At 36.2% G+C, this 14,056-nt stretch overlaps 1 protein-coding gene and 5 non-coding genes across 6 annotated transcripts; all 6 read right to left on the bottom strand.

The window, feature by feature from the left end:
- Positions 1 to 7,391: 7,391 nt before the first annotated feature.
- On the bottom strand, positions 7,392 to 8,412 carry LOC118028253 (uncharacterized). Its single transcript, XM_035031792.2, has one exon. It carries the CDS (start codon positions 8,247 to 8,249, stop codon positions 7,392 to 7,394), a length of 858 nt encoding a protein of 285 aa, XP_034887683.1. The 5' UTR covers positions 8,250 to 8,412.
- A 3,426-nt stretch (positions 8,413 to 11,838) lies between these two features.
- LOC118028391 (small nucleolar RNA snoR31/Z110/Z27) lies at positions 11,839 to 11,935 on the bottom strand. The gene has a single exon (XR_004684015.1). It is a non-coding gene; the product is annotated as a small nucleolar RNA snoR31/Z110/Z27 (small nucleolar RNA).
- A 395-nt stretch (positions 11,936 to 12,330) lies between these two features.
- LOC118028393 (small nucleolar RNA snoR31) lies at positions 12,331 to 12,424 on the bottom strand. Its single transcript, XR_004684017.1, has one exon. It is a non-coding gene; the product is annotated as a small nucleolar RNA snoR31 (small nucleolar RNA).
- Positions 12,425 to 12,492: 68 nt separating this feature from the next.
- On the bottom strand, positions 12,493 to 12,592 carry LOC118028390 (small nucleolar RNA R30/Z108). Its single transcript, XR_004684014.1, has one exon. It is a non-coding gene; the product is annotated as a small nucleolar RNA R30/Z108 (small nucleolar RNA).
- A 97-nt stretch (positions 12,593 to 12,689) lies between these two features.
- On the bottom strand, positions 12,690 to 12,789 carry LOC118028399 (small nucleolar RNA R30/Z108). The gene has a single exon (XR_004684021.1). It is a non-coding gene; the product is annotated as a small nucleolar RNA R30/Z108 (small nucleolar RNA).
- A 40-nt stretch (positions 12,790 to 12,829) lies between these two features.
- On the bottom strand, positions 12,830 to 12,942 carry LOC118028392 (small nucleolar RNA Z107/R87). Its single transcript, XR_004684016.1, has one exon. It is a non-coding gene; the product is annotated as a small nucleolar RNA Z107/R87 (small nucleolar RNA).
- Between the last annotated feature and the right edge of the window lie 1,114 nt (positions 12,943 to 14,056).

Below are 14,056 nucleotides of genomic sequence, written 5' to 3'. Positions count from 1 at the left end.
AAGAGAGAAACAAGAGAGGAAGAGAAGAGTGAGAGAGGGAAAGTAATCCCACAAAATTGTGAGGTATTTGTGAGAGAGTAAGTGAGGTGTTTTCTCCTAGTGATATAGAGATTCTTAGTTGTTCTCCTATTATTTGAGAGAGGTTGTAATTCCCACATTACTAGTAAAATCCTTCTATACTTGCCCGTGGACGTAGCCTAATTGGGTGAACCACGTAAATTCTTGTGTGTCACTTCTTATTTTATCTTGTCCCTTACATTTTGTCTTGTCGGGTTTGCATGCCAGTATCCTAACAGTGGTATCAGAGCCTTCTTGGTTGGTGTTGTTAACACACAAAAGTTATTCGTGTATACGGTCACTATTCACGTATACGGTTACTGTTGCGCGTATATAGAAAGTCAGTGCGGTGATTAAATACAGTCTAGGAAGTTCTGTCTAAGGAGATTGGATTTTAAGCGGGACCGTTTGTGACCCCTCCAATCTTTCCTGGGAACTTACTTAGTGAAGTATTATTCACACGATACTATTTCTATATACGTTACAGATCTGTGAAACGGTGATAGCTGAATAGATCTCGGTGAATACAATGGCAGCAAAGTACGAGATTGAGAGGTTCAAGGGGAGCAATTTCTCATTATGGAAAATAAGATTCAAGGCAATCTTAAGGAAAGACAATTGCTTGGCAGCAATTGGGGATCGACCCGCGGAGATCACTGATAATACAAAATGGAATGAGATGGATGGCAATGCTATTGCTAACATACATTTAGCATTAGCTGATGAAGTATTATCAAGTGTGGCGAAGAAGAAAACAGCTAAGGAGATATGGGATACTCTAACAAAGCTATACGAGTCCAAGTCTTTACACAATAAGATTTTCTTAAAGCGGAGACTTTATACCCTTTGAATGGCAGAAACCACGTCGGTGACTGACCACATCAACACAATAAGAACTCTATTTTCACAACTCACTACATTGGGTCAACAAATAGAGGAACATGAACGTGCAGAGCTTCTACTTCAAAGTCTTCCTGATTCATATGATCAGCTCATTATCAACTTGACCAATAATATCCTCTCAGTCTATTTAGTCTTCGATGATGTTGCAGCTGCTATCTTTGAAGAAGAAAATAGGCGCAAAAACAAAGGAGACAGAAACAGTTCAAACCAAGCTGAGGCATTGTTGGTGTCAAGTGGAAGATTAACGGAGCGTGGCTCCAGTGGGAGTCAAAGGCAGGGGAGGTCCAAATCAAGAAGTAAGAAGACGGTGAAATGCTACAACTGTGGCAGAAAAGGGCACTTCAAAAAGGATTGTTGGTTTAAAAAGGGTATAGAGAATACTGTAGAGTCATCAAAACCTCAAGGATGTGTTGCAAGCACCTCAGAAGATGAGGAGATTTTATATAGTGAAGCAGCAACAATCTCTACAGATAGAGAAGAGCTCACTGAGGTCTGGCTAATGGATTCAGGAGCAACATGGCATATGACCCCTAGACGAGATTGGTTCCATACATATGAACCTATCTCTGGAGGCACAGTGTTCATGGGTGATAATCATGTTTTAGAGATTGATGGCATTGACACCATCAAATTGAAGATGTATGATGGCTTAATTCGTACTATTTCAGGAGTGCGACATGTGAAAGATTTAAAGAAGAATCTTTTGTCCGTAGGACAATTTGATAGTCTTGGCTGTAAGATCCGAACAGACAATGGAATCATGAAAATTGTCAAAGGCGCGCTGGTGGTTTTAAAGGCAAGAAAGACAGTTGCAAACATGTTTGTATTAATGGGAGAAACACATCAGGGGGCAGAAGCATCAATCGCATCAGCCAGTCCTGCAGAAGAGAAGACGATGATGTGGCATCAAAAACTAGGCCACATGTCAGAGAAAGGTTTAAAGGTTCTCTCTGATCAAAAGTTACTCCCTAGGCTTACAAAGGTTACTTTACCTTTTTGTGAGCATTGTGTTACAAGTAAACAACACAGGTTGAAGTTTGGCACATCAACAACGAAGAGCAAATGCATCTTAGACCTGATTCACTCTGATGTTTGGCAAGCACCGGTTGTATCCTTGGGAGGAGCAAGATACTTTGTATCATTCATAGATGACTTCTCCAGGAGATGTTGGGTGTATCCGATTAGAAGGAAGGCAGATGTGTTCGCAGTTTTTAAAACCTTCAAAGCGCGGGTAGAACTTGAATCTGAAAAGAAGATCAAGTGTTTGAGGACTGACAATGGAGGAGAATATACCAGTGATGAATTTAATAACTTCTATCAACATGAAGGTATCAAAAGGCAGTTCACAACAGCATACACTCCACAACAAAATGGAGTGGCAGAGCGGATGAATAGAACTCTATTGGAAAGAACAAAAGCAATGTTGAAGGCTGCAGGTCTAGAAAAGTCATTCTGGGCGGAAGCAGTCAATACCGCCTGTTATGTGATAAATCGATCTCCGTCAACTGCAATTGAGTTGAAGACACCAATGGAGATGTGGACTGGAAAGCCAGGTGATTATTCTCGATTGCATATATTTGGAAGTCATGTGTACGTGATGTACAATACTCAAGAAGTCAGCAAGTTGGATTCAAAATCTAGAAAATGTGTGTTCTTAGGATATGATGATGGAGTGATGGGGTATCGCTTGTCGGATCCCACTGCCCACAAGGTAGTCATCAGCAGAGATGTCATATTTGCAGAAGATAAAATGCAAATGGAAGAAAATAATAGCATTTTAAAGGAGACTACAGAAGTCCAGATGGAAAATACTCAAAATCGTACTTCTTCTGAAGCTGTACCAGAGCATGAAGAACAAGAACAAATAGAGTCTGAAACTCCTGAAGTTCGACGGTCAACTCGTGAAAGAAGACCACCGGCTTGGCACTCAGAATATGTTACTGAGAGCAATATTGCATATTGTCTTCTAACAGAGGATGGAGAGCCATCAACTTTCCATGAGGCTATCAAAAGCACAGATGTATCTATATGGATGACAACAATGCAAGAGGAGATTGAAGCTCTGCACAAGAATAACACTTGGGATCTTGTTCCGCTACCACAAGGAAGAAAGGCCATTGGCAACAAATGGGTTTACAAGATAAAGCGTGATGGCAATGATCAAGTGGAGCGGTATCGTGCAAGATTGGTGGTGAAAGGATATGCTCAGAAAGAAGGAATAGACTTCAATGAGATATTCTCCGGTGGTACGACTTACTACAATCAGAGTAGTCGTGGCAATGTGTGCTATATTTGATCTTCACTTAGAGCAGTTAGATGTGAAAACTGCATTTCTTTATGGAGAACTTGAAGAAGAAATTTATATGCTCCAACCAGAGGGTTTTGCTGAAACAGGCAAAGAGAACTTGGTTTGCAGGTTGAACAAATCTCTATACGGTCTCAAACAGGCGCCGAGGTGTTGGTACAAGAGATTTGATTCCTTCATAATTAGCCTTGGGTACAACAGACTCAGTTCAGACCATTGTACGTATTACAAGAGGTTTGAAGAAAATGATGTTTTCATCATTCTGTTGTTGTACGTGGATGACATGTTGGTAATAGGCCCCAACAAAGATCGAGTCCAAGAATTGAAGGCACAGTTGGCTAGGGAGTTTGATATGAAGGACTTGGGACCAGCAAACAAGATTCTAGGGATGCAAATTCACCGAGATAGAAGTAAGAGGAAGATTTGGCTTTCTCAGAAGAATTATTTAAAGAAGATCTTGCGACGCTTCAACATGCAAGATTGTAAGCCAATTTCCACCCCATTTCCTGTTAACTTCAAATTATCCTCAAGTATGTCTCCTAGCAATGAAGCAGAGAGGATGGAGATGACTCGAGTACCGTATGCATCAGCAGTGGGAAGTTTAATGTTTGCCATGATATGTACAAGACTAGACATTGCACAAGCAGTGGGAGCAACTAGTCGATACATGGCAAATCCTGATAGAGAGCATTTGAATACTATTAAGAGGATCTTGAGATACATTAAGGGTACCTCAGATGCCGCATTATGTTATGGAGGATCAGAATTTACTATCAGAGGATATGTTGACTCAGATTTTGCTGGTGACCTTGAGAAAAGAAAATCCACTACAGGCTATGTGTTCATAATTGCAGGAGGAGCTGTGAGCTGGGTCTCTAAACTTCAGACTGTTGTAGCGTTATCCACAACATAAGCTGAGTATATGGCAGCTACATAGGCTTGTAAAGAAGCAATATGGCTGAAGAAACTTATGGAGGAGCTCGGGCACAAACAAGAGAAGATTCTTTTGTATTGTGATAGTCAGAGTGCCTTGCATATTGCAAGGAATCCAGCGTTTCATTCAAGAACAAAACATATAGATGTTCAGTATCACTTTGTTCGCGAAGTGGTGGAAGATGGAAGTGTGGATTTTCAGAAGGTTCACACAAAGGAAAACCCAACTGATGCTTTAACCAAACCAGTCAACACTGATAAGTATATATGATGCAGATCCTCTTGTGGCCTAAAAGAAACGTAAGCAGCATGAAGATGGCAAGTATCGAAAGGATAGAAGAATCACAAATGATGAAGTGTGAAGACTTGATTCAATCATCAAAGTCTTCAAGTGGGAGAATGTGAAGATAGGTGGAGGTGCCTACCTTGGTGGAGGTGCCTACCTTGGGTGGAGGTGCCTACCTTGGTGGAGGTGCCTACCTTGACCACTTAACCAACTTGGCCAACTTGGCCACTTGCTCTTGCATGGATGCTTGCCTATAAATAGGCAATGCATCCAAGCATTGAAAACACACCACAAGAGAGAAACAAGAGAGGAAGAGAAGAGTGAGAGAGGGAAAGTAATTCCACAAAATTGTGAGGTATTTGTGAGAGAGTAAGTGAGGTGTTTTCTCCTAGTAATAGAGAGATTCTTAGTTGTTCTCCTATTATTTGAGAGAGGTTGTAATTCCCACATTACTAGTAAAATCCTTCTATACTTGCCCGTGGACGTAGCCTAATTGGGTGAACCACATAAATTCTTGTGTGTCACTTCTTATTTTATCTTGTCCCTTATCTTTTGTCTTGTCGGGTTTGCATGCCAGTATCCTAACAATTGGCCACTAGCATTGTCGTGTCTAAGCGTTATCCCAATAACATGGAATCGTATGATGTCCTCATTTATTCCGGTCATGGTGGAAATCCAACAGTTCGAGGCAGGCAAGCAGTTAAAGATATCAGAAGCTTCAACTGGGAAATCTTGCATTGAAGCACAGTATGGATCGTAAGACTCCTGTACGAGTGTCTCTAAATAATGTAGATGGTTGTTCTCCATTCATGTATGTGCATTATAACATTCGTCCCATTACAGTCCTGGAAATGCCAGGCATAAAATGTGATCGTTGCTGATTCGGTAGGAAGTTTAGTGATCCTGAACTACAGGTGAGTCGAAATGAAGATGAATGGGCCAATATCAAGCTGGAATGATCTACAGTTTCTCACTATCTGTGGTGGAAGCTAGTTTTAGAAGTCAGATCACCTATGTGCTCACTCCCTTTGCCGCCGCTGTTCATCTCTTTCGATCCTGATGCTTGCTAACTTCTGCGATATGCCTATCTTCTGGTGATGCCTCCATGTTTTGGATTCACGAATTCTAACTTCTAGTGTGATTAGAACGCATTCTAGGAATATGGTTCCTATTCTATGCAGGTTAGACATGCTACTGTCCTTTAGCTGCTCATCTAGCATAGACAGTACTAACTAATTTCTATTTAATTAAATCTTTGATTTATACAAGTTGTTTCTTATTCTGCTAGCCTTTACTGTGAAAACTTTTAGTTCCCAGATTTTCCTGATTTAATTAGTAATTTGAATTGGTTCCTCAACTTTCAAGCATAGTTGCCAGCTTGAGGGCCGGCTCGGAAAGGAGCCTAGAGCCTGGATCATTGAGTCAACCCGTGAATAACCAGATGAATCCAAGTCAACCAAACCTTACAAATCTAATCCAGTCCGGTTCTAAATTGTCGATTCTAGACTGTTAGTTGATACAGCTGGAGCCTTAGTCATGGCTTAGTCAACCCATTGAGCGGGACTGTATTTAGCTTTCAGGAATGACAGATAGGGATACGGACATGTCCAGTTCTGAACCATGACCCACTAATTAATTAGGTTGAAGAAAATCAAGTTAGATTATGGAGTCAAAAGTATTTAGCTACCTGCACTCATTTATTTGCTCGACTTTGATTATTGGGACAGGTTGCGTTATGACAAATCTAATAACTCACTTAACCAATACATGTCCTTCTATGCTTGTGTCTGAGTGGTGACATTCAATCTGACATCTATATTTCTCCATGAGAACCGATTTCTAACCTAGAAGAGTGAGCACAGGTTGTTAGGACAACTTTCCTTATGGTTTCAGAACTTTTTTCCGTTTCAGTCCTGCCCTAGAATAGCTTGTGAATTTCCAGGTTTTACAAGCTACCATCCATCTATTTTTGCCAAAACAAAATTTAAAAATCATGGAGGATTGCTTGTAGTTGTCCAGAAAATGAAAAAAATCCCTCACATGTCGACAGACTCGACACAGGTAGAAGCAGAATCCCATCAGTTTGTTCATGTAGTTGTATTTCTTTTATAGCTTATTAAATCTACTCGAGTCAATGTAGCCCACAAGGTTTCCATGCCACCTACCTAGGAGACATGATTACTATTTATTTTGTACATAAATGTTTTTGTCCTTAAGAGAAGGAGGGAGCAGGTGATGCGAGGGTATCATAAGAGAAGATGAAAAATATGTTTTTATTACAGAGCGCCTGTATATTGCTAAGGAATGTTTGTTTCATTAAGTTAATTAAATATTTTTCTCCAAATGAAAGTTCATAGATGATCATAATTAGATGAGGCGAATTGATGAGTTAGTCTTAGTTTTTTCAAAAAATAAACTAATTAAGTTTTAAAATTAACTTCCAATTAGAAAATTAAAGGACAGTGAGATAATGCGGTCCAAAATAATTAACAATCTTAGGGGACAAATTGGAAGGAATAACTAAATTAATAGACAGAAAGATAGTCTAGCTAGGGGCCTCATTAAGGAAATTATATGATTAGAGACCACATAATTAACAAAAGCTGAACATATAGTATATATAGGGATGAACAGGCAGTACTTCCTATTATTGTATGCCAAATCGAAGAAAATTTGTGAATAATTAAGAGAATAATAATCAACAGAAATCAAGTAAGAAAATGACTGGTTTTTGATATATATATTTGTAAGAGCAAAGTAAACATAGTTATATCACTAAAAGCATATCCATATATGCAGTAAAGGATAAAATATGTGCAAACTCACTCAAAGCGATTGCACCGTATCAAGATAGCTTACACGCCATGCAGACACTACAAATACGCAAAGAGAAACATCACGCTTGGCCTAACAAAGACCTGCACGCATGGACTCCAAGCCAGCTCCATCACCCATGGTTGGTTCTTCGACGGGAGTCGGATGGTGAGTGTGTCCCATAGCCACTAAAGCCATGGCCGCTTCCTCCACCCCTGTCACCACCAGCAGAATTACCGGACTCGCTTCCAGCACCATACCCGCCACCATGATCAGCGCCACCACTTCCAGACCCATAACCATACCCTGAGCCCGGCCGCTTCCAGACCAAACCATACCCAAACCTCTACCACCGCCACTTCCTCCACCTATGCCACCACCAGCAGAATTACCGGACCCACTTCCAGCACCATACCCGCCACCATGATCAGCGCCACCACTTCCAGACCCATAACCATACCCTGAGCCCGGCCCGCTTCCAGGACCAAACCCATACCCAAAACCTCTACCACCGCCACTTCCTCCACCTATGCCACCACCAGCAGAATTACCGGACCCACTTCCAGCACCATACCCGCCACCTTGAGCGCCACCACTTCCAGACCCATAACCATACCCTGATCCCGACCCGCTTCCAGAACCAAACCCAAACCCAAAACCTCTCCCGAACCCATTATGTGACCGCCCCGAACCAGACCCGTAACCCCATCCTTCATTTGGACTAGAACCCCACCCCCAGTTATAGTCCCAGTTAGGCCCATGTTCGGAACCAGTAGCTCCTGTACTGGAACCGGTTTCTCCATTCGGTCCTGTAGACATTTCAGGAGAGACGACCACCTTTCTGTCACCTACAGCGCTCTTGGACGTACCACCAGTATTACGAGCAAAGGAACCTCCAGCAGTATTAAAAGAAAGGAGAAACAGCGTGAAATGAAATAAAGTGGGCAGCATTGTTTTTCTAGTGGCTATTGCTTCTTCAAGTTGCGTGTGAAGAGGCAACGTGAGATCAAAGTCGGGTTATGACTTGTGATCACCCATGGAAGGACATTATGATATTTATATTGGGCATTGATGGAGACATAGGGTCCCTCGTGAATGTTTTTACCTTTTGAAAATGGTGCGCGTGTCGATGTGTACGTGGTAGAATTTTACACTCCCATTTAAGCACTACTTCACGATATTGCACCACCGACTTCCAACTAAAATATTTCAGATTCATGGGGCTATAGCTTGTTCTTATCATGTAATAATTCCAATCGAGTTAGTGAATGGTTAAGGATGAAGTTTGGAAGAAAATTGTTGGCTTGGAAAGTAAAGGCAACGAAACTTTTCTTGACTTTTCTGGCGAAGTTCTTAGTACTGTTCTCATGGCACCAAGCATTTTATTGTTTTAGATTTTATAAGGCCTGTGGGATTTGATGAATGTAAATTAAATTCTAAGGAAAGACGTAGTTTTCTTCTTGACCACGTTTGGCCATGATTCTGCTGGCAAAAAGTTAAGAGAACATGGTTTTGTATAGTGCGTAATCCATTAATTATCATCATCATTCTTATATAGGTTAGACTTAGGCCAAATTTCAACGCGTGTAGATTGTCATTTTTTATTTTTTCCCCCTTTTTTTTTATATTAGATTGAAATAATTCTTATATATTGATTATTATAGTGGTATGATTCTTGTTTGAAAACTAAATTTATGTCTTTGATTGTCTTGAAATGTACTCGGTGTTGAGTTATGGATGCATGCAATTAGTGTTTTAATTGGTTTTTTTTTGTTATAAAAATTATTAAACCCACCTTAGAAGTCTTAGATCAAGAGTTGAAATGAATTTATTTTATTAAAATAAAAAAATAAATAATATATATTTAAAAAAAAATGAATTGAACAAGTTCAAATCATGTCAGCCAAGAGTTTAGTGTTATCGTACCCTGCCCTAACTCGATTTAATTATTGTGCAATTAATTATAATGTGGTTATTAATTATAATGATTTTAGCTATTAGGTTATCAAAGAATCATTTTAATATAAAATTTTAAATTGTTAAATTAAATCAAATATAATTTATATTATTTTTTACATACTATCTAAAGTGAAGGTTTTTAGGCTTAAAATTAATTTATATGGACTAGCACTACGTTATGCTATTAATTAGTTTTTTATTAGAAAATAGAGTAAGAGTGGTGAGATTTGAACATGTAACTATTTAGTCATAAAATTTTGATGTATGTTAAATAATCATTTCAACAAAATTTTAATTTATTAAATTAATGAGATATCAAAAAATAATTTATATTATTTTTATAATCTAAAGAAGCATTTTATTGCAGTTTTTTTTTCAATTTTTTTCTGTTTCTCTCGATAAAAAAAAAATAGCTTATATAAAGATGAAAAGTAAGAAAAAGAAATGATAAATAAATAAAAACTTAAGTAGTAATTTAGCCATTAACTACGCACCATGTATACACCTGAAGCACAATAACATTACATTATAATTCATATGATAGAAACAGATTTTCTTTTTAATTTTTTTAAAAAAAAAACACATAAACTTCTTGCAATATTGTCAATTGAAAAAACAAGTTTTCAAGGGGCTACACGAACTTCACCCTACAAGCATTGTTATTAAATTTAGACCGCGCAGCGGGTTAATTTAATAACTAGACCAATTTAAATAGGTTAAAAAATTAGGAAATGAAGTAAAAACACTATAAAACTTAATTGACTCGCTTAGTTGATATATGACCCAAGCAACCTAACAAAAAATCGGTTGAGATTTATTTTTTTAATGTGTTTTTTTTCTAGCTAGGGACTTTTTTTATATAAATTTTTTAGTTGATTATTAATTCCTTTTAAAGTCCATTATATAAATACTAGAAGAATGTTTTATTTTTTCAATATGGAATTTGAAACTTTATATATAATCTATGTTCACTAAAAAATATATTATTTTTTTCAATATAAAATTTGAAACTATTTAATATATATACTCTATATTCACAATAAAAAAGTTTTTTCAATAAAAAATTTGAAACTATTTAATGTGGTATAAATAATCATTTTACTTTAAATATTTCAAGCTTAAAATAATAACATACTAACAAAATATTTTTTCAATATAGAATAAAAAAACTTTTTGAAATAAATTTTTAAATTTTATTATTTTATAATATGTAAAGTTTATATTCATATGAATTATTTCTTTATTTTTTTTATATAAAATATTAAAAACTTCAAATATTTTTTTAATTTTTTTCAATTTAATTTAGAATTAATCCAAATTAATTTCCATAACTTAAAACCTACTTCAAACCAGAACAACCTTTAAATCTGGTCTGATAACGATGCTTACGAGCAATAGCATGATGGATGTGGATCATGTGACCGCATCCCTGAGCTAGCTCGCTTTTCCTACCCCATGATCGTGGTTGGCGGTTGGGCAGTTGCGCCAAAAGTCTCACTTAACTAGCTTTCTGCGCCCTAGTGGCCAAATCATAACTTTGACTTGAACATTCTTGTATTGGATTTCACCTTATCTTTTCATGAAACGACCTGATCTTGACACGTGTGTCCTTAGCATTCAATACAAAAAGAACAATCTTAACCCGGACTATGTACATGAATTTGTTCGTATTACTGTATCAAATTTAAATTTAAATTGTGAAAAAATAGTTCGGTTAAGATTTAATTGAGAAAGATTTTAAACTCCACAAATAAGAAAAAAACCCAAAAAATAGTTTTGACAGTTAAGATAAATACAAGAATGAAAATAATTCATGTTGGTATCCTAGGGCAGCGTATAAATAAAAACAACACAGCATAAAAATAATAATAAAAAGAAAAAACAGAGTTGGTATATCTAATCATGGGCTCAGCCACTATCTACAATGAATGGTTTTTATATGAGTGGAGTGCAGGTAAGTAGATAAAATAGGCCCAACTTAGGCCCATTTTAAAACGCTCAATGATTGTCTAACAGCTAGGCCCCACAGCCCACGAAGACCAACGGCAGATTCCTTGATATTTTATTAGCCCAGACCGTGTGAGGTCATTTTCAGAACTTCACATGCATCAATTTTGAGATGGAGTCAATTTCAACTTTGATCACGTGAGTGTGGGAGCCCATTTCATGTGCTATGGTTTAGTAAATTAGAGTCTATAACGGAAAACGGCAAGCTCGAAGTCCTTTATAAGCAATATCACGAATCATGGAAAAAATCATCAGACGTGAGAAGAAGTCATTTGCGGCTAGCAACATGCCATGAATCGAAGGGAACATGGAAGACCTAGGCAAAGTGTATGTACGAGCATTTTAACCGATCGTAGTGAAAGGAAGCGTAATGACTTTTTTTTTTTTTGTGTTTTGAAAATGTATTTTACTTGTAAAAATATCAATATAATAATTTTTTAAGTACTTGTTATGATTTTAAAATATTTAATATTAATATTAAAAACAAAAAAATATTTTTAATTTAAATAAAAAAAAATTCATTTTTAAAAAAACCAGATAACCCATTTCGTTTGCCGTTAAACATGGCCCGAAGATCATCATCAGAATGGAAATTTTTTATTCTCATCCATAGCTTAGAAAGCTATGTAGGAAGGTGTCCTAAGATTTTTCCAATTTCATCACTTGATGATTCAGAAGAAACAATGGAAATCATAACTCAACAGCAGCATGTAGAGTTGTGTTGAATTCTTGAACGGAAACTTTAACCTTGAATTCATGTTGCGTAGATAGGAATGCCACAACACATTATCAAGATTAAGAAGAGTGACACAGAGCTCAAATTGGAGGGACACAGAGCTCACTTTGCAAAATCCATAATCTGATCGTGCGCAAAATTAAATTGGAAATTAAATCTGATCGTACTACAAAGAAATCAAATTGGAGGGGACACAGAGCTCACTTGCAAAATCCATAAATCTGATCGTGCGCAAAATTAGCAAAGCAAGAACTGTTAGTGTTATTGTTAGCAAAACAAGGTAATTAATGCCTTCAGTTTCTAACAAAAGGCACCAGGAACACATCAATAGCAGATTCAGAAGCATTCAATTTTAGGCATCACTGAACAATTAATGTCTCGGATCAAGTGTTGGATTATAATATTATTGCTTCATCATAATCAACAACAACATCTGAATCACCAAATAATCAAAATCAAAACAAATCAAATCAAATCCAGGGAAAACGGGGTTTACTCAGTGGTGGCGTTAATTAAATTGGTTCGATTCTGCCAGCTAGTTTCCTCAACTTTAAATCAGAAGAGGGAGCTGTAATTCATCACTGTAACCTCCGAAATTCCCACAACAGCAAAAGAAAATCAAAATTATAGCCATTTTAATTGGAAAAAAAAATTGAAAATTGAAAAAAATTGAAAAAAAAAAAAAGAGATTACTCAGTGATGGCTGTAAATAAATTGGTTCGATTCGGCCAGCTAGTTTCCTCAACTTTAAATCAGAAGAGGGAGCTGAAAATCCTCCTTGTAATCTCACTTCAAAAAAGGGAAAAAAATCACGAAATTAAAAGAGAAAGATCACTCAGTTCAGCGGGAATATCGACACGCAAAGTTTTTCTCCATAAATACAGAGAAAAACCCTGCATTCCGGTCTGTTGAGCTTGAATTTCGTGAGTCGTCATAGTAATCTTTCTCTTTTCTTCTCCTATCTCTAGAAATACCAAATTTTGTTTAAGAAACGGCAAGTGTATCTTCGGAAAAAAAAGACTAGGGTTTCTAGAGTGAGCGCTACAAATGGCGAGGGATGTAATGGTGTCTAGGGCTTTATAGGAGTTATTTGAATTAGGGTTTTTTGCGGCTGCCTCTAAATCTTTTGTGGGCTTTATCCTTCTTTGAGGCCACGAGAAAATAATAGAGTATTTCGGAGGGCTTGGCTTAAATTAATATGAACTGATCGAGCTAGAAGTTTTAGCCCAAAACCCTTAGACAAGAAAAGGAAAATTACATGATATCAATTTTATAATACTATAAATTATATACGTCCTTCTCGGAGAATTTTATAGTGATAATATTAATTACTTCTTAGAACTCATTTTTTTTTTAAATAAACAATTTTATAGTGCTAATGATATACTATTAGTTATTATTTGGAGTTCGCTTTAAATAAAAAGACAGCGTAAAGAGTAGAGAAAATATAAAATTTATGACCTTTAAAAAATAATAAAAATATTATCATTTGTGATTTTTCTCTCTTAGTTATATTTTTTTTAAAATTAAACCCATAGAGTAATGAATATGATGGAGCACCACAAAACTAATATTTTCAATTATAAGTATTAGTTTTTTTAATAAAAACAAATTGTGGTGTTTACTTAGATATATGAGTGGGTGGTGAATTTTCTCCCTTTTTTTTTATCATAGATAAAGCAGTGACATTGTTTTGACTATATTTTTATTCAAAAACAATTGAATTTTATCTTTATGAAACATGTAGCAACAATCCGAATACATGACAAGATTTTTATTATTATTATTTTGAAGTGAGTTTGAAGTTTTTCATTAATAATAAAAAAGTATTATCATATAATTACAATAGTATATTTTTTTAATTATTGCACATTACAAAAAAAAATACCAAGTCCAGATTATAAATATGGAATTTAATCATAAATCATACACGGAATCATATATAAGTAATAAAAAAGTAAAGTTAACAACAAATTTGTTTAAAAATAAATTATTTTTTAAATATATTTGATGAAAAGTAAAATTAACAAGAAGTTTGCTTTAAATAATTAAAAAA

Source organism: Populus alba, chromosome 15, assembly GCF_005239225.2.
Source record: "Populus alba chromosome 15, ASM523922v2, whole genome shotgun sequence".
NCBI classification, from domain to species: domain Eukaryota; kingdom Viridiplantae; phylum Streptophyta; class Magnoliopsida; order Malpighiales; family Salicaceae; genus Populus; species Populus alba.
This window is presented reverse-complemented; position numbering and strand designations above follow the sequence as displayed.

Bases quoted from the DNA above. Each gene is read 5' to 3' on its own strand.
- LOC118028253 (XM_035031792.2), bottom strand. From the start codon at position 8,249: ATGCTGCCCACTTTATTTCATTTCACGCTGTTTCTCCTTTCTTTTAAT.